The sequence below is a fragment of the Paramormyrops kingsleyae genome, chromosome 19, assembly GCF_048594095.1.
Source record: "Paramormyrops kingsleyae isolate MSU_618 chromosome 19, PKINGS_0.4, whole genome shotgun sequence".
Classification (NCBI taxonomy): domain Eukaryota; kingdom Metazoa; phylum Chordata; class Actinopteri; order Osteoglossiformes; family Mormyridae; genus Paramormyrops; species Paramormyrops kingsleyae.
The window spans coordinates 567731-585264 of record NC_132815.1 but is presented as its reverse complement, the minus strand read 5'-3'; the positions used below and the strand labels follow the sequence as shown (position 1 = coordinate 585264).

Sequence of the window (17534 nt, the reverse complement as noted above, 5' to 3'; positions counted from 1 at the left end):
TTTGATTCTCATTTTATTTTTGCTGGCTATTGGTTTCATTGAAAACAGTTACTCTGCATGATTTAATTTTTAAAATATAAAACCTTACCATAATGGTGACCATTTCTGTCTAGTTTAAGAAAGTGATTGAGTGACAAAGGGATGTCTGTTTTTTACTATGAAATGACAATATTGTCGTTGTTTTCTGTGTGCACATCAGGAAGGGCATACTTCTGAGTTTCTTATCGAACATAATTCAACAGCATTATATTGATTAAATGATTATATTCTGATACATAAACTGGAATTATTTGCAACAGATTTGGTTCCCAACACTGAATTTCATATTTAATCCTCATATATGAACTGTTTCATTATATTAAGTCATAAATGCACTTAAATGTAATCTGAAACTGTTTCACATATTACTGCAGAGAAATTCCACATGATAATAATACCTGATCAGGATACATCTTTGGAAGATAGATGGATAAATAATACTATGGGAAAAATGAAATTCTTTGGCACGTAATCGTTTACAAGACAATTGCAGGTCAAGTTTAAATCATAAAAGCGTTGTTAAACCTGGGAAAGTTTAAGACGAGGCTGGTTTGGTGGCTGAAAACACCCCTGCAATCTGCTGTGTATGTGCAGCATGTCTCCTGTGATGAATCCCAGCACAGGAGGAGGTTCCCTGTGGTAACTTTTGTCAAGCAATAAATTTTGTCTATGAGCCATTCAGGCTGCAAAGGCTCTGAGGGCAGATAAGGAGGCATTTGTCAGAGGAATCTGAGAGCAAATGATGCATAACCTGTGGTCTAGTGACCCACATCCTGCTTACAGAGGAATCCAGGTAATACACACATCCAAATCTGTTCCTCTGAGAGTCGCAGTCTGGGCAGGTGATGGAACAGTCCTTACAGATGACAGTCAGCTATATCTGTCAATTAAACACAATGAATTCAGTAGATCAGATAATCCAACTGAGTATAGGAGTGTTTAAATACTGGGTGTCATGCAAATTTAAAGTTGAATAAGATAAACCCAAAGTTTTGATCACTGGGCCTGCAGGGAGTGCTTGGTCCCATTGGATCCAAGGTGAAGTTGTGTGTTAAGAACTTGGGAATTATCTTTGATTCTCAGTGAAATTTTTCTCTACATGTAAAGAAATTAGGTCAATCTTGTTTCTTCCAATTAAGAAACATTGCAAAAAAATCACATGTGCCCTATCTTTTCAGGACACAGAAATAATTGTTCCTGTATCTGTCATCTCACCTGGACTACTGCAATTCCTTATTTACGTGCCTTCGTCAGAAAACTCTGATGTGGCTTCAATTGGTTCAAAATGCGGCGCCTCGACTTCTTACAAAGTCTAGACGCTTTGATCATATTAGTCCAGGACTGGCCTCCCTCTTCTGGCTCCCAGTGACGTTCAGAATAGAGTTCAAACTATTGCTGCTAACCTATCAAGCCATACATGGCGAGGCTCCTGAATATCTTGTTGAATACCTTAAATTGTTGACTGTTTATTCGAGTTCTGGGTGCCTAAGGTCCTCTAGCCAAGGTTTGTTAGTGGTTCTTAGAACCAATATAAAGTGGAAAGGGGACTGTGCTTTTGCCGCTCGTGCCCTGAGATTATGGAATATTCTCCCCCTGCCTGTTAGGGAGTCTGACTCTTTTGCCACTTTTAAAAGGCGACTAAAGACACATTTTCACTCCTTAGCTTTTACTAGCAGTGAGTCAGTATGACTTTTTATTAGTTTTACGCATTACGGCCATGTGGCACGATTCTGAGGGTGATCCGGCTTGCAGGATCCTCATAGCTGAGGACCCGAGCGGCTGGATGAGGGCAAGAGGACTCTCACCCAACACCTGGCTGTGGCAGATACTGTAGATGGGCACTTGGCAGGAGGGCCTGACCCGCGTGCCAGGCATGCTCCCCAACCTGACCTGACCAGAGCAGCCCACAGGGAAAATGCAATATGGCCAATCCAGCGCAGTTCCTACAGGCCACCTTGTGTTTAGGGTTTGTGTCTTGCAGTGGCCTAGCTTTGTCTCCCAGGGTGAATTCCAGCCTTGTGCCTTGTACTGCCCGAAAGCTGCTTATACTGTTCGGGATCACGGTGGTACTGCAGCATATCCCAGGCAGTACGGACCCCAAATTTGGGCTTCACCCTGAACTGTATGCCAGTCCATCTCAATGAACATATGGACTTCAGCGTCAACATCATAAAGTCATATCTGCAGCCTTACTGAAATGTAAAAGTACATGTAACCTGTGTAACAACCACGTCTAAAGCTAGTTTTATAGGCAATGCTTGATGATAATGTTTAACATGGATGAGGTGAACATTGATTTAAGTTGGTTTTATCAGTGGAGTTGGTGTCTTGGGTTGGATGCAGAGTTTCATTAGATACATTTTAATCTTATTTCAAACTTCCCGTATCCCGTATTTTGAGGGATGGGTGGCAACCCTAAACTTAGGTGGCATACCACTTTCTTGGTGGTAACGGACAGAACATTTCGAGCCACGAACGGCAGAAAACGCGTAATCATAACTTGTGCTTAAGTCCAAAATCCACGAGCATTGCGCGAAATCTCGCCCAGAACGAACTGCGTCTTTGGCAATCACGTGACCTTGGCTAACTGCCTTCCTTTAGTAAGAGTGGGAAGCAGGTGTCAGCTTATGCGTTACACCTTCGTGAGCACTCTGGAATATAACAAGACTGATGCTTTCTACACTTATTTTATCGGTCACACTAAAAAGACAGAAAAATATAAGAAATAATATAGTGCAATACACAACTGTAAAAAAATGTCACAGGAGAGAACCAATACACACAGTAAGATAATGCTACTTCCGATTTTTAAAGTAGATAAAACCTCGCGATACATAGGGCAGAAACTTCGTCACGAATCGACGTCATGCAAAAGGTTCGGCAATCATCGGGATTTTCAGACTATTCCAATAGAAAACTGATAGCGCAAATGGAATACCCTCAAAAAAGTATTTAAATATTAGATACGTAGCCAAATGTAGTCATTTCTAGTTAATACTGGTGCGTGTTGGCGCATGATGTTATATTGGTAACAAACTTTGAACAAAAACCCGGTATTTAATCGCGAAATAGTTTCTGTATTTGATTTGTATGCCTGTTCCCTACTTTCTCCTCGCTATGGCGCCGTGTCCCTGCTCTCTCAGTTACTGAAAGTGGCCGCCTCTCAGCTGCTGCCGGCTCAGCGCTCACAGACTCGTTCGTTGCCCAGAACCGCCATCTTGGAGACAGAGAGCAGAGAGCTGGCAGCAGCTGAGAGACCGAGAGAAAAGGGGACAAGGGGGCCGAGGTGAGCTAGTGCTTTTGAATAACATGGTAGGGGAGCCATGGGGAAGATGGCCGGGAGGGAGAGAAAGTATTAGAATGCGGGGATCGGGTGGTAGAGGCCGCTTTCTCTCTCCGCCTGCTAACGGGGAAAGGAGGAGAAATTTTGGACTGGATTGTGGGCCTCGCCGAAAAGCAAAAACACACCAGGTTCAAAGTCTTAGTCTGGATAGTGAACTAATACTTTCATTTACCATGAATGGTGGTGGCCTTAAAGTGACAGAACCTATTTGAATAATCAAATGCTGAAGAAGTCAAAGTTTTAAAATACTGTGGTGTCCGACCTACTCAAAACAAAGGGCCCCAACTCGCTCCAAAGCCCCGTATTCAAATAAACGAGACAGTAGACGGCCAAGTGCGGCGTTAAATTCGCCGGATTTTATTTCAGTACTAAGTTCTTTGATCGTGGGATTTTGTGATGGCAAACAATCCAAATTTGTATCTGACTAAAGTACCATTATTGGAAAGTTAGCCGTTTTGTGATGCGATCTTATCTCATACCGATAACACATGACCTCGTACACAAAATATTCATTTTCTATACGCGTTAATGATCCGTCTGCTTGTGCTTCGTGTAGGTAACCAGCTAGGTTATCGATACAGGGTAGCTAGTGCTTATACTGCACAAGTGTGCGCCACCACGGGCGAATTCCACACGTGTAAAACGGTAAAACCCAACCACAGGTCATCGATCCCCTTTATTATTTAACCCCCATTTTTACTGCACACGACTTAATACTGTCACTCATAAGACATTTAAGATTCACATTACCACCAACACTCAGAATTTAGTAAATACGACTGCAATGCACTGAGTTGAGGCTAGTTAGCATTAAAGCTAAACCTTTAGAGCAAATACGGGGTTGGGATTCAGAGCTGGGTCACGATTGGATCGCCCCGCATTACGTATGAAAAGTTATAGTCGAGGGAAAATATCCCACCAGTTTAAAAGCATATAATAACGCGATTTATATACTATGTGTTAAGTTTAGTCTTTTCCATTTAATCACATTAAATTAATGGCAGAGTGTTGGTATGCGTAATACGGAATGCAAATACAGAAAGTGTGTAACTATGATATATGTAATTTGGTTGCATTTTAAAAACACTTGATAAAAAAGTTTGTAAGCATTGTGTGTTTTTGAATTAAACACAAGGTCCGAAAAACTGAGATATGCATTATATATTCAGAACAATTTATTTAAATGTTTAGATTAATAAGTTACGAATTATAATCAGTCATTAAGTTTGTCATTTTAAAAAGACTGGCGTTGTACCTGACTGTGTGCTTACTTGGTGACCTTGAAAAAGGACAGTCTTTTTCGATTAACAGGCGGTTTTAGGAAAAGTTGGTGCCACAGCTAAAGGACAGACAGATTCCGATTGGCAGAGAGGCCCATAATGCATGTCCAGTTTGCACAGGACTATGTGCCTTCTGTTGCACAATAACCGCACTCTATTAGAAATCTTGTGTTTTTACCCACAGGATATGCATAGGGCATCCAGTGTGTATGTATATTTGTTCATTCACAAGATGAAAGCATAAAATTGATTTTAAAATATGGCTTAATTGTACTGTTTAAATTACTGTGTAAGAAATCATCCATGAATTGTTAGTTCGGGCATTTATATTGAGAAGTCCATTGGTATATTCTACACCTAGTCAAGGCTTTGTCTCATTTTAATGGCGTGTTATGAATATAATTTATTATATGTACAATAATTTCCTTACAGCTGTCCAATAAATTCTAATACATGAATCGTGTGTCACCTGTATTTCTGCCTGCCTACCGTTTCTGTGTATGTCGTTGTCACTTGGTCAGCGTGTGGTGTAATGCGTAAGGAACATAAAATGTCCTTTGTTCGTATTATTGGAAGACTATCTGTGCACAGGTGATTGTTTTACAGATTGGTAACAAATAGCTTTTAAATATGTAAGTTCCTCCTGGTAAAAATATTTGGCTGCTGCACATTTAATTTAATAACAACATAAGAACAAAGTATTTTGATATAGATAAAAGCAAGAGCTCACAAAAATGCCAGTGTCAGTATGAGTCTTTCCTTGAGATAGTTATTGGTGTTGTGTAGTAATTGGATGATGCTATTTTCATTTATTTCCATACTCTGTGATGTGACTGTCCTTATGCTGCAATGCATTATATGTAGATCATTTATGGATATTTGCTTTCATGTGATTTCAGTTTTAATCTAGAAGGAATTCCTATAAAATCTTCCAGAATTATTTTGCATTTGCAAATTTAAAGCTCCATATTAATGCTTAGCTCAGGGTATAAAAAGATAGATAAATTAATACCATTTATCTTTGTTTCTCATTCTCTCATAGGAAAAAAAATATATACTTTATTAGAATCGTATTGACAGGTATACAGGTATGTGAAATTATTATTATTATTATTATTATTATTATTATTATTATACCCCCACAGGTTCTATGTTAAATGGAATTAAACTCTTGTTCCATGTATCTTTTCCTGTCTTCTTATAAATGATAATAGTGCTTTTGCCTTAATGCCGTTTGTTGGGGCGTATAACCTGAGTCTGTCCATGCAGCTGTCATTTAATGAGGTAAAATTGAAGGAAAATAAATGTTGGATTTTTGTTTTTCTTTAGGCTGCAGCTATTTCTCAGGATTTCACTTCTGAAATGAAGACCGTATTGTGATATTTTAAAAGGTTGTCACCTTTGACTTGTGATGTTTAAATGTATCATGTTTAAAATGTTTTGTTAAAATGTATGTCAGCAGACCACAGTTAAAGCAGAGAAAACTCACTTCTTTAAAATGTAGCATTTAAAATGTAGCACTTTAAGATTATTCATGTTACAGATCAACTGAAATGCAGGTGTTATACAGGCATGTAGGTGACTAGTGACTCTGTGCATTCTGCTGCATGCCTTTGGCATGGCGCTGTGTTGGGGTCCTGTAGCTGTGCTGAGGCCTTCTCCCAGATGGCCCTGGAGCAGGATGAAGGCGAGGAGTCTGTATGCTCCAGGCTGGCCCGACCCCTCCATCTGCAGTACCTGGAGAGGTCCTTGAGGCTGGATGCCTTCCTTCGGCAAACAGCCACCGTCTTTAACAGAGATGTGTCCAGGTAAGGGAGAGCCGCACTGGCAGGTATGTGCAGCAGCGAGAGGCTCTCTGGGAAGTCGCGAGGAGTCCGACACCCGTGTCTCTGCTCTCTCGCTCAGTGATGACAGTGACGAGGGGACAGAAGATGCTCTTTCAAGTCCCCAGACACCCCTGCAGACGCTGCGGGGGGCAGATGCAGGGGATACTGCTTCGGGCAGACTGGTGGAGAATAGCGCCCTCAACGGAGCACTCCTGCAAGGTGCGTAACACGCCTCTGAAGCCAGATGTTCACATTCCACCCTGAAAGGAAGTGACAGAAGCTGAGTTGAAGCCTCTAATGCCCCTGCAGAAAGCAGAGCTGACAAGGCGAATCTCTACAATTTCTCCAAACTGAAGAAAAGTAGAAAATGGCTGAAGGTATGTACAGATCCAAACAGGATTTGAACGCATGCCTGCGCAGCTAGGTTTGCTATTTGTTTAGTTTTGGGTGCTTAGCTGGAGGAGAAGGTTCCTTTTGATGGGCGACTGCCTTCTCCAGGGGATCCTTCTGAGTGACGATACCACGGACTCGGACTCGGACTCGGACGACTCAGACTTCTCCATGTCGCGGGAGGAACTGCAGGACATGCTGCGGCTGCACAAGTACACGAGGGAGCACCAGTGCCGCCTGCACACGGACCGCGAGGTGCGCCCCCTATCTGGCCCACGCGCACTGCAGGTCAGAGGTCGACAGATAATAATGATAATTTTAGGGAGATACTGTCATGGCAGTATTTTGGAGAAAATGTGCATCATACAAAGAAACCAGCAAACTTTTAAAATCATTAGCCTGCGGTTTGCCTCAGAAGCTGCAGCATTTACATTTAGCACGGTAAAAATTGTGGGTTTCCTGACAAAAATGCAAAGACCTGCTCTGCAGCTCAGCCAGTGACCCCAAATCGCCTTGGCGTGCCAGCTGCGGTTTCCATGTTGTGAGTTAAACAGCGACTATAACCGGCTGTGAACTGAAAAACAGGGACTGTGTTTATATGATTCCAGTTGCAACAGTACCAATACTACAGCGCCGGGCTCCTGGCTACCCATGATCCCTACTATGAACAGCAGCGCCATCTACTGGGTCAAAAGAAAAAGAAAATCAAAGAAGATAAGAAGCTGAAGGGTGTGTACTCTGACGGACTGCCAGTGGGTCAGCTGGTGACCCAGCAGAATCAGCGTCAACGATTAATTCCCACTCCTTGTTTCTACCTGCAGCCAAATTAAAGAAGGTGAAGAAGAGGAAGAAGAGAGGCGAAGACTTCTCTAACGATGGCCGGCCTTATATCACCAAAATATTTGCCAAGTTTTCCCATGATGCTCCTCTTCCTGTGTCAAGGAAGAAACACCTCACGGTTGAGCAGCTGAATGCTCGTCGGCGCAAAGTTTGGCTCACCATTGCCAAAAAGGAGAACCCAAAGGCGAGCAGGATCGACCCAAGACACTGTAGCCGCTCTCTGCTTTTCTGGAGCTCACTGCTGGTGCTGATCTATGTAACATTGTTCTTTCTCATTGCAGGCATTTAAGCAAAAAGCTTCAGCTCGGAATTTTGTCTTAACCAATGCTAAAAAGGTAATACTATTGATTTATAACTACTAATCCTGGTAGATGCAGATAAATGGAACAGAAGCCTTTGCTAAGTTGTTTTGGGAGAGAATTTGCTGGAATCGACCATTTTTACGCTGTGTGTGCTGGTCTGGCTCAGCTGGCCCAGCAGTGCATGCGGGAGGTCCGCCGAGCCGCCATCCAGGCCCAGAAGAACTGCAAGGAGACGCTGCCCCGAGCACGGCGCCTCACCAAGGAGATGCTGCTCTACTGGAAGAAGTATGACAAGGTGGAGAAGGAGCACCGCAAGCGGGCCGAGAAGGAGGCGCTGGAGCAGCGTCGGCTGGACGAGGAGATGCGAGAGGTAGGCCGTAGCTCCCTTCTTCACCGGCATGGCACCCCCTACTGGTCTGGGATTAGATGTCAGGCTTGTTTCGAGCTGCCGGTGGAAGAGGGTGGTTGGAGATGTTTTACAGACATGTTGCACAGTGAATGCAGGTGATCCTGGAGTATCCGAGCCTGCGGTTCCCCCTGCCGGCGGGAGGCCTGACACGCTTTGGTCGTCTTTGCCGCTTCAGGCCAAGAGACAGCAGAGGAAGCTGAACTTCCTCATCACCCAGACGGAGCTGTACGCTCACTTCATGGGGGGCAAGCACAGGGCTGGTGCAGATGCAGCCACGGAGGAGATCCTCAAGAAACTGGAGGACAACTCCGCGCACCGGCAGATTGACATCGGCGGAGGGGTGATAGTCAACGTCAGCCAGGAGGAGTACGGTGGGTTCAGGCCTCTTCGCCCTGGTCGCGGCAGAGCTGTGAAGGTGCGGTCACTGTAGCACGAAAAATCATCATCTTCACAGAGCCGAGCAAAAGTGGCTGTGGAACAGGATGCGACAGTGTTAGTGCAGTGAAGTCAGTAGGGAATAACGTTAATAAGGAACAAGTCAAATATAGTTTGCCTTAAAATGTATGTTTGAAAACTACTTATTAATTCTTTTTCTTGTACCTTGCCAGTTAGTGTTGGTGAAATGAGTAGCACATGGTGGAATAAATGCATATCGTAGTATTAGCCTTCTAGCCTGATAAGCTTGGTATGACGCATGTTACATAGAGATTTAATAAAATGTGCTGTAATGTGTTTTTTACCTTCGAGACCTGACTGAATGCTCTGTGCCATCATACAGTTTTTGTCCTGTTTACGAATTTACATTCTGGGAATTGACAGTTAAAAAGAATTGATTGCTCCACGGCCCACGGCCGGTGAAGGTGAAATGTCAACCCCACCCACTCCGCACCTGATTGGTTGAGCTAGGCGAATTTGTGGGTAAAAATTCAATTAAGATGAACTTGCTGTGAAATCGCTCTGCTATCTGAAGTAAGGAATCAGATTTTTGCATCATGCAGCTATAGTGGAAGTGAATGAGATGCAGATATGTTTTTGCTCTAGTGTGACCGCTCCTTAAGAATGTTAGTGTCAGCTGCAGAGTACGTCCTTTATTTCTTGTTGTAAAAATAGTTGAATGTTCTTTTTTTCCACAGACAGCAACTACTACAAGTCCCAGGCCCTGAGGAATGCAGAGGAGGCTTACCAGATACACCAGGCTAGGGTATGTCCATTAGCACGTAGCCCTCACTCAGCCCTCGAGTAAGCAGGCCCCTTGTATCTCTTTGGACTGCTCCTTTGAATTTGCATTCTCCATAGATCCGTATCCCATTCCCTGCGTGGGTGGTGAGTAGCGGTCACTGTGTTTTTGTGGTGTAGAGTGTGGCTGTGCGGTTGCTCTGGCTCCCCTAAACAGCCTCACGTGCTCCCGCTTCCCCTAGACACGGCTGTTCGACGAGGAGGCCAAGGTCAGCCGCTTCGCCTCCCTGCGCGTGGGCCCCGCCTCAGACTCCGGCTTCGGGGAGAGCTACAGCCTGTCCAACCCGTCGATCCGAGCCGGCGAGGACATCCCGCAGCCCTCCATCTTCAACGGGAAGCTGAAGGGCTACCAGCTGAAAGGCATGAACTGGCTGGCCAACCTCTACGAGCAGGTGAGCCTCGCGCTTGTGTGCAGCTGGAAACGGCAGTTAAAGTGGCGCGGTGAGGAAATGCCGGGGGCAGCTGTGACTGTGGGGTCTGAAAGTGACAGGAAGCCTTTGAAGAGCTTCGGATGGCTGTGAGTATGAACTGTCTGAGAAAGGTGGGTGACAGGCTGCTGTGGCCATTTGCTCTCCGGTCTCTGTTAGGGTATCAATGGCATCCTGGCAGACGAGATGGGTCTGGGGAAGACAGTGCAGAGCATCGCCCTGCTGGCTCACCTGGCGGAGGTATGTGACTGGGAGCCCGTGGAGGCTGCTGGCGGCCCCCCCACCCCATTGCTGTTGCCGTGCCAACCTGCTCGCAGCTCAGGGTGATGTGCCCGCGTCAGCTCACACGCGGGGGGTCTTAGCTCAGGGTTTCTTATGTGTGTTTGTTCTGGGTTTATTCAGGGTTTGTTCTGTTTTTCACAGAGAGACAACATCTGGGGTCCCTTCCTGATCATATCTCCGGCCTCCACGCTCAACAACTGGCACCAGGAATTCACCAGATTTGTTCCCAAATTCAAGGTAACTGTGTTAGTGCGAGTGTCCCAGCATCAGTGGGGGAATGAATAGATTTAGTTTTCTCAACCATTTCTCCTGATTCATGGATTGAAAAAGTTTGGAGAACAGGGTTTGAGTCTCCATGTGTGTGGAGTTTGCATGTTCCTAGCCATGTTGTCGTGGAGTTTCCTCTGGGTACTCTGGTTTCCTCCACAGTCGAAATATGTGCTGAGGCTTATTGGAGTTTTCAAATTGCCTTTATGTGTGGGTGAGTGAGAGAATGGTAAGTAAATGTTGTTCAGTGAGTGTTAGTGACTGAATGAATGTTGGTGTTTGAGTGTTAGTATGTGAGTGTTAGTGAGTGAATGTTGGTGAGTGAATGTTAGTGATTGAGTGAATGGTGAGTGAGTGTTATTGAGTGAATGGTGAGTGAGTATGCCTTGTGATGAGTGGGGTGGCACTTTCAGGATATTTACTGATCTACCATTTCTTTGGAGATTACAATACATGCATTGAGATTTGTTTCCTATTTAAACTGCTGATTTACTTGTTGCTCATATTAATGTTTCAAATGATACCAAGAGCTTATTTACCAAGAGCACGGCATTGTTTGCTTTGGGATGGGTATGTGCATGTTCCTGTGTGCATGCTTACATCGCAGATGTTACAGCTGAAAGGATAATTCGCTTCACCATACGGTTGCAGACAGGATTCTAGTAACATTTTACTCTTAATTTCTTTATATAAAAACCTGTATGGAGAGGAAGTTATCCAGTATTACACATGAGACCAAATGAATACCAGTGACACAGAAGTCATATGCAGATTAGGTGTTAAGATTTTCTATAAAGACCCTTTATTTCTTTTGAGCAAAATATTCAGAAGGAAGTTGTTAGAAAATGGCCAAGAAGAGCTTGCTGATGTAATTGTGGTAAAATGGAATATATGTAAAAAGTGACACACATAATAAGAGGGTTGCAGTGTGAATCGGCTGGCATCCATGCTTCATAGCTGTTTGCTTTCTCTCCTCAGGTCCTGCCATACTGGGGTAACCCTCATGACCGAAAGGTGATCCGAAAGTTCTGGAGCCAGGTACAGTGAAGTCCTGTTTATCGCCATGTGCTTTTTGGGGGCGGGGCGTAAGGCGCCCCTCCCCCACGCTACCCCTCCCCTGCGTTGACCCCCTGTGCTTCCGCCCACAGAAAACCCTCTACACGCAGGACGCCCCCTTCCATGTGGTCATCACCAGCTACCAGCTAGTGGTGCAGGACGTCAAGTATTTCCAGCGAGTCAAGTGGCAGTACATGGTGTTGGATGAAGCCCAGGCCCTGAAGAGCAGCACCAGGTGCCATGAGCCTTTCTGACGGCCGGATATAAGGAAAACAATGAATGGCAGCTTCCTGTGCGCATGAAGATTTCTGTTGGTGCTAGTCTCTGTCCACGAGATGTGGAAAATCAGAGAAGAATCTGGCGTCTGCGGGTGGGAAGCATTGCCCATTGTGGGTGGGAAGCATTGCCCGTTGCGGGTGGGAAGCATTGCCCGTTGCGGGTGGGAAGCATTGCCCGTTGCGGGTGGGAAGCATTGCCCGTTGCTGGTGGGAAGCATTGCCCGTTGCCGGTGGGAAGCATTGCCCGTTGCGGGTGGGAAGCATTGCCCGTTGCTGGTGGGAAGCATTTGCCCATTGCGGGTGGCAGGCAGGATGGTGCTGCTCAGAAAGCTGTCAGGAATTGGCTTAACTTCATTTGCTTCATTTAAAAACATACCGCTTTTTAAATGGGTGAAAATTCTGTCACCCGTAAGTCATATGAAATAAGTCATGACCCTTGCTGGTTTGTCCTCGCTGCCTCTTTCCACAGCGTGCGCTGGAAGATTCTGCTGCAGTTCCAGTGCAGGAACAGGCTGCTGCTAACGGGGACGCCCATCCAGAACACCATGGCAGAGGTGCCCCCTTCATTCTCACCTTGCTAGAATGGATAGCAGAGCCTGGCCACTGTCGGGACTCAGCATGTGGCATCACACCTTCCCAGATGGTGATGAAGCTGCAGTCCCAGCAATCCATGAAATGGGAGGCCAGTCGATCATAGAATATTATACAGAATAAGAGAGAATATCATCAAATATAGGGATGATTCAGGCCCTTCGACACTGTGGTGGAGCCAGCGATGCCCCCTGCTGGTGTATAACAGCGCTGCTTCCTCTTCCTTTGTTTCTTAGCTCTGGGCTCTTCTTCATTTCATCATGCCCACGCTCTTCGACTCGCACGAGGAGTTCAACGAGTGGTTTTCCAAGGACATCGAGAGCCACGCTGAAAACAAGTCCGCCATAGACGAGAGTGAGTGTTTGGCGCATGACTTCCCTGGGGTGGGTCTGTGGTGAATGGCCAAAGCAAACCCACCCGATGGAGGAATGCGAGCTGTTTCCCAGAATTTATGCTCTGCCTTCTACTGTGTAACGTTAAATATTTGACATAATATGACAGCCATTGAAATGAAGTCATTAATATTTCTGGAGACGAGAGGCCGTTGTTGAATTTGTGTCTCTATGATGGTTTTTAAAGCTTCAGAAAATGTCAGTGTGGTGGTTAAAGTCTTGCCGTTTTGTGCCTCAGATCAGCTGTCCCGGTTACACATGATCCTGAAGCCCTTCATGCTGCGAAGGATAAAGAAGGATGTGGAGAATGAGCTGTCTGATAAGGTATTTTCTCTACTCTCAGCTTTCTCATGTTACAGTTTTAACAGTGTCAGCATAGTAGGTTTATATTTTATGTTGTTTTATACTTTTTTATTGGGACGTATATATGAGTAGATATTTTGAGATGATAATCTGATTTACTTCCAGCTTAGTTGGTGACTCTGTTCTTCCAGCTGTTTAAATTGTCAGTCTGTAGTGATGGCAACTAATACACTAAAGATGTGCCAGAAAGCCCTGTGGTCAGTGGAAGCCCTGTGGTCAGTCTCCTCAGGCCGCGTATCCGTCTGCCTCCCTGTAGATCGAGATCCTGTCCTACTGCCAATTGACTGGCCGGCAGCGGCTGCTCTACCAGGCGCTGAAGAACAAGATTTCAATTGAAGACCTGCTGCAGTCATCCACCGGCACGGCCCAGCAAGCCCAGAGCACCACCAGCAGCCTCATGAACCTCGTCATGCAATTCCGCAAGGTAGGGGGCACTGTTAGGGTAAGGTCGTCAGAGTAGGGTGTGCTGTTGTCCCTTAGGGTGGGATCATCAGGGTGGGGGGGGGGCGCTGTTGTCCCGTATGGTGGGGTCATCAGGGTGTGGGGGGGCGCTGTTGTCCCGTAGGGTGGGGTCATCAGAGTATGGCGCACTGTTAGTGTAGGTGTGTTAATTGTCTGTGGAGCTGAGTGTAAAGGTTTCTGTGGTATGTTGCAGCTGGACTTACATGCTTACTATGTCGTCTGTTGGCAGGTGTGTAATCACCCGGACCTGTTTGAACGCCAGGAGACGCGCTCGCCCTTCCACATGTCCCTGCCGCCCTACGTCATGTCCAAGTTCTTCTACTGGCAGGGTTTGATCGCCAACATAGGCCACTGGCATGCCAGGTCAGGAACTTCAGCCTCCTCGCGCTCCTATCGGCCTCCTCGCGCTCCTATCGGCCTCCTCGTGCTCCTATCGGCCTCCTCGCGCTCCTATCGGCCTCCTTCGGCCTCTCCCAGTCCTGCTCAGCTTCTTCTCACTAAGCCCCCCAGAATTTCCCTCACGCTTATTATTCTCTAGATCATTCTGCAGGAGTATGTGTCTGAGTTTTGATTTTCAGTCATTTTTCTAAGTTTCTTGCTCACTTTGGAAGAAGTCCTGTGATCATACACAGCCAAGAGCATTTCCATGCTAGCGGTGTGTATACGTTGTAGCTGCTCATGCTCACTGTCTCCCCCTGCAGGCTGCTCCAGGTGCTTCTCTCGCCCTTCTCTGCCCAGCACATCCAGCAGTCTCTGTTCCACAGAAAAGGTGAGCTTCACGTGCAGCCAGCCCCCCTCGACGGGCTGCTTGGACCGCAGCCTGGTGCCTTTCTAACAGCTGTCCCGTCCCGCTGTCAGGTGACCATGAGGGCAGCAGCTTCTCCTTCCTCCGCTTCATAGACATGTCCCCGGCCGAGCTCTCCAGCTTGATGCTTCAGGGCACGTTGGCCAGGTCAGCTCATGGGACGTCGCCTTTTCTCGCTGAACGCATGCACCTCTTGCTGGAAGTGTGACGCCCCTCGATGCCCCCTTGCTGCTCCAGGTGGTTAGCCCTCTACCTGTCTCTGAAGTCCTCCTACCGGCTCCACCAGCAGCGATTCTGGGCCTCGGCGGGAGAGGGGCAGAGCCCAGAGAAGTCGTCACGGTGCTTCTCCCGGAAGGACTTCATCCTCTGGCTGGACTCCCCCACCTCCTTCCCAAGTGTCCGGAACAGCCCTGTCCTACAGGTGAGTCTGCTGGGGCATTCCGGTCCTGTGGGTGAGTCTGGCGGGACGGCCTTGTCTTCCCGGCGAGTCGAGCAGAACACCCCTGTCCTCCCGACGAGTCGTGTGGGGCGTTCCTGTCCTCCCGGCGAGTCGAGCGGAACACCCCTGTCCTCCCGGTGTGTCGAGCGCAACACCCCTGTCCTCCCGGCGTGTCGAGCGGAACACCCCTGTCCCCCCGGCGAGTCGAGCGGAACACCCCTGTCCTCCCGGCGAGTCGAGCGCAACACCCCTGTCCTCCCGGCGAGTCGAGCGCAACACCCCTGTCCTCCCGGCGAGTCGAGCGCAACACCCCTGTCCTCCCGGCGAGTCGAGCGGGGCGTTCCTGTCCTCCCGGCGAGTCGAGCGGAACACCCCAGTCCTCCCGGCGAGTCGAGCGGAACACCCCTGTCATCCCGGCATGTCGAGCGGAACACCCCTTGACTCCCGGCGTGTGGAGCGCAACACCCCTGTCCTCCCAGCGAGTCGAGCGCAACACCCCTGTCCTCCCGGCGAGTCGAGCGCAACACCCCTGTCCTCCCGGCGAGTCGAGCGCAACACCCCTGTCCTCCCGGCGAGTCGAGCGGGGCGTTCCTGTCCTCCCGGCGAGTCGAGCGGAACACCCCAGTCCTCCCGGCGAGTCGAGCGGAACACCCCTGTCCTCCCGGCGAGTCGAGCGCAACACCCCTGTCCTCCCGGCGAGTCGAGCGCAACACCCCTGTCCTCCCGGCGAGTCGAGCGCAACACCCCTGTCCTCCCGGCGAGTCGAGCGCAACACCCCTGTCCTCCCGGCGAGTCGAGCGGGGCGTTCCTGTCCTCCCGGCGAGTCGAGCGGAACACCCCAGTCCTCCCGGCGAGTCGAGCGGAACACCCCTGTCATCCCGGCATGTCGAGCGGAACACCCCTTGACTCCCGGCGTGTGGAGCGCAACACCCCTGTCCTCCCAGCGAGTCGAGCGCAACACCCCTGTCCTCCCGGCGAGTCGAGCGCAACACCCCTGTCCTCCCGGCGAGTCGAGCGCAACACCCCTGTCCTCCCGGCGAGTCGAGCGGGGCGTTCCTGTCCTCCCGGCGAGTCGAGCGGAACACCCCAGTCCTCCCGGCGAGTCGAGCGGAACACCCCTGTCCTCCCGGCGAGTCGAGCGCAACACCCCTGTCCTCCCGGCGAGTCGAGCGGAACACCCCTGTCCTCCCGGCGAGTCGAGCGGAACACCCCTGTCCTCCCAGCGAGTCGAGCGCAACACCCCTGTCCTCCCGGCGAGTCGAGCGGAACACCCCTGTCCTCCCGGCAAGTCGAGCGGGGCGTTCCTGTCCTCCCGGCGAGTCGAGCGGAACACCCCTGTCCTCCCGGCGAGTCGAGCGGAACACCCCTGTCCTCCCGGCGAGTCGAGCGGGGCGTTCCTGTCCTCCCGGCGAGTCGGCGGGGCGGTCCTGTCCTCCCGGCGAGTCCAGCGGGGCGTTCCTGTCCTCCCGGCGAGTCGAGCGGGGCGTTCCTGTCCTCCCGGCGAGTTGAGCGGGGCATACCTGTCCTGCGACGTCACATGGGTCGTCTCTGTGCTCCCCATCGTTCTATTCGGTTCCTCAGCAACAGACCCCCCAGGCTTTATATCCAGAGGGGGGAAGCTCTGTGTCTGCTGGCTCATGCTGTGTACTTCATCACTGTTTATGATAACATCTTTGACATAAAAATAGACATTATAATGTGTTTGTGTCAGGCTGCGCCATTAGGGTGTGTCCTTGTACTGTGACTCAGTGGGTAGTGCCCTTTGTCACCTCATGCCTACAGCGTCATGGGTTCGAATCCCCCCTCCAATCCCCTTCCTCTCACTCCAGGGACTATGGCATTCTCCATATGGTATCCTCCTGCAGTCCAGTGACATGTGCGGCTAATTGGCATTTTGACACTGTGCTTGGTCCAGTCCAGGTCTTGGGATTGGATATTCAGTTATAACTGGAGAACAGAAAGAAAGCCCTGCCTCTGAAGTTGTCTCTGTCATATTTATATGTGGATTGGTGCTGGTGAATAATACACGGTTACTCAGCACTGGCCATCTGTTGCTTCTCATTTGGTGGCTCTTGTTTAAATAGAATTCCTACCATGTCACTTCTGTCTTGCAGAACCTGGTGTTCATGGGCTTGCAACCCTGGCTGGGTGCCCACGTCGATGTCCTGGTGCACGGACGACGGACTGGTGTCGCGCTCCTCAGGTCCTGCCAGCCAGTGCTCTGGCCCAAGTTCCTCTTCGCTGCTGCTCCCAGGGTGAGAGGAAGCCACTGCTCAGGGTGTCGGTGCCGACCGTAAGCTGCCTCTCAGGGTGTCAGTGTCGACCATAAGCTGCCTCTAAGGGTGTCAGTGCCGACCATAAGCTGCCTCTCAGGGTGTCGGTGCCGACTGTAAGCTGTCTCTCAGGGTGTCAGTGTCGACCATAAGCTGCCTCTAAGGGTGTCGGTGCCGACCATAAGCTGCCTCTCAGGGTGTCAGTGCCGACCATAAGCTGCCTCTCAGGGTGT

At 48.7% G+C, this 17534-nt stretch overlaps 1 protein-coding gene across 2 annotated transcripts in view; it reads left to right on the top strand.

Moving 5' to 3' along the window:
- Positions 1–3165: 3165 nt before the first annotated feature.
- The window catches only part of ino80 (INO80 complex ATPase subunit), a 30010-nt gene continuing 15641 nt past the window's right edge, over positions 3166–17534 (top strand). The window contains exons 1-27 of one of the 2 annotated variants that reach the window (XM_023812915.2): positions 3166–3325; positions 5705–5750; positions 5992–6053; positions 6306–6470; positions 6568–6707; positions 6798–6865; positions 6987–7133; positions 7487–7607; positions 7700–7902; positions 8000–8053; positions 8187–8390; positions 8605–8800; positions 9563–9630; positions 9848–10057; positions 10253–10333; positions 10517–10612; positions 11621–11680; positions 11791–11933; positions 12446–12530; positions 12804–12921; positions 13198–13283; positions 13579–13746; positions 14014–14147; positions 14486–14553; positions 14643–14736; positions 14827–15010; positions 17143–17283. In XM_023812915.2, coding sequence (XP_023668683.2) covers positions 6328–6470; positions 6568–6707; positions 6798–6865; positions 6987–7133; positions 7487–7607; positions 7700–7902; positions 8000–8053; positions 8187–8390; positions 8605–8800; positions 9563–9630; positions 9848–10057; positions 10253–10333; positions 10517–10612; positions 11621–11680; positions 11791–11933; positions 12446–12530; positions 12804–12921; positions 13198–13283; positions 13579–13746; positions 14014–14147; positions 14486–14553; positions 14643–14736; positions 14827–15010; positions 17143–17283 — 3012 coding nt within the window. In that variant the 5' untranslated portion in view covers positions 3166–3325; positions 5705–5750; positions 5992–6053; positions 6306–6327. Of the gene's footprint in view, positions 3326–5704; positions 5751–5991; positions 6054–6305; positions 6471–6567; positions 6708–6797; positions 6866–6986; positions 7167–7486; positions 7608–7699; positions 7903–7999; positions 8054–8186; positions 8391–8604; positions 8801–9562; positions 9631–9847; positions 10058–10252; positions 10334–10516; positions 10613–11620; positions 11681–11790; positions 11934–12445; positions 12531–12803; positions 12922–13197; positions 13284–13578; positions 13747–14013; positions 14148–14485; positions 14554–14642; positions 14737–14826; positions 15011–17142; positions 17284–17534 lie in introns of both variants that reach the window. The other variant, XM_023812913.2, reaches the window with a different exon arrangement.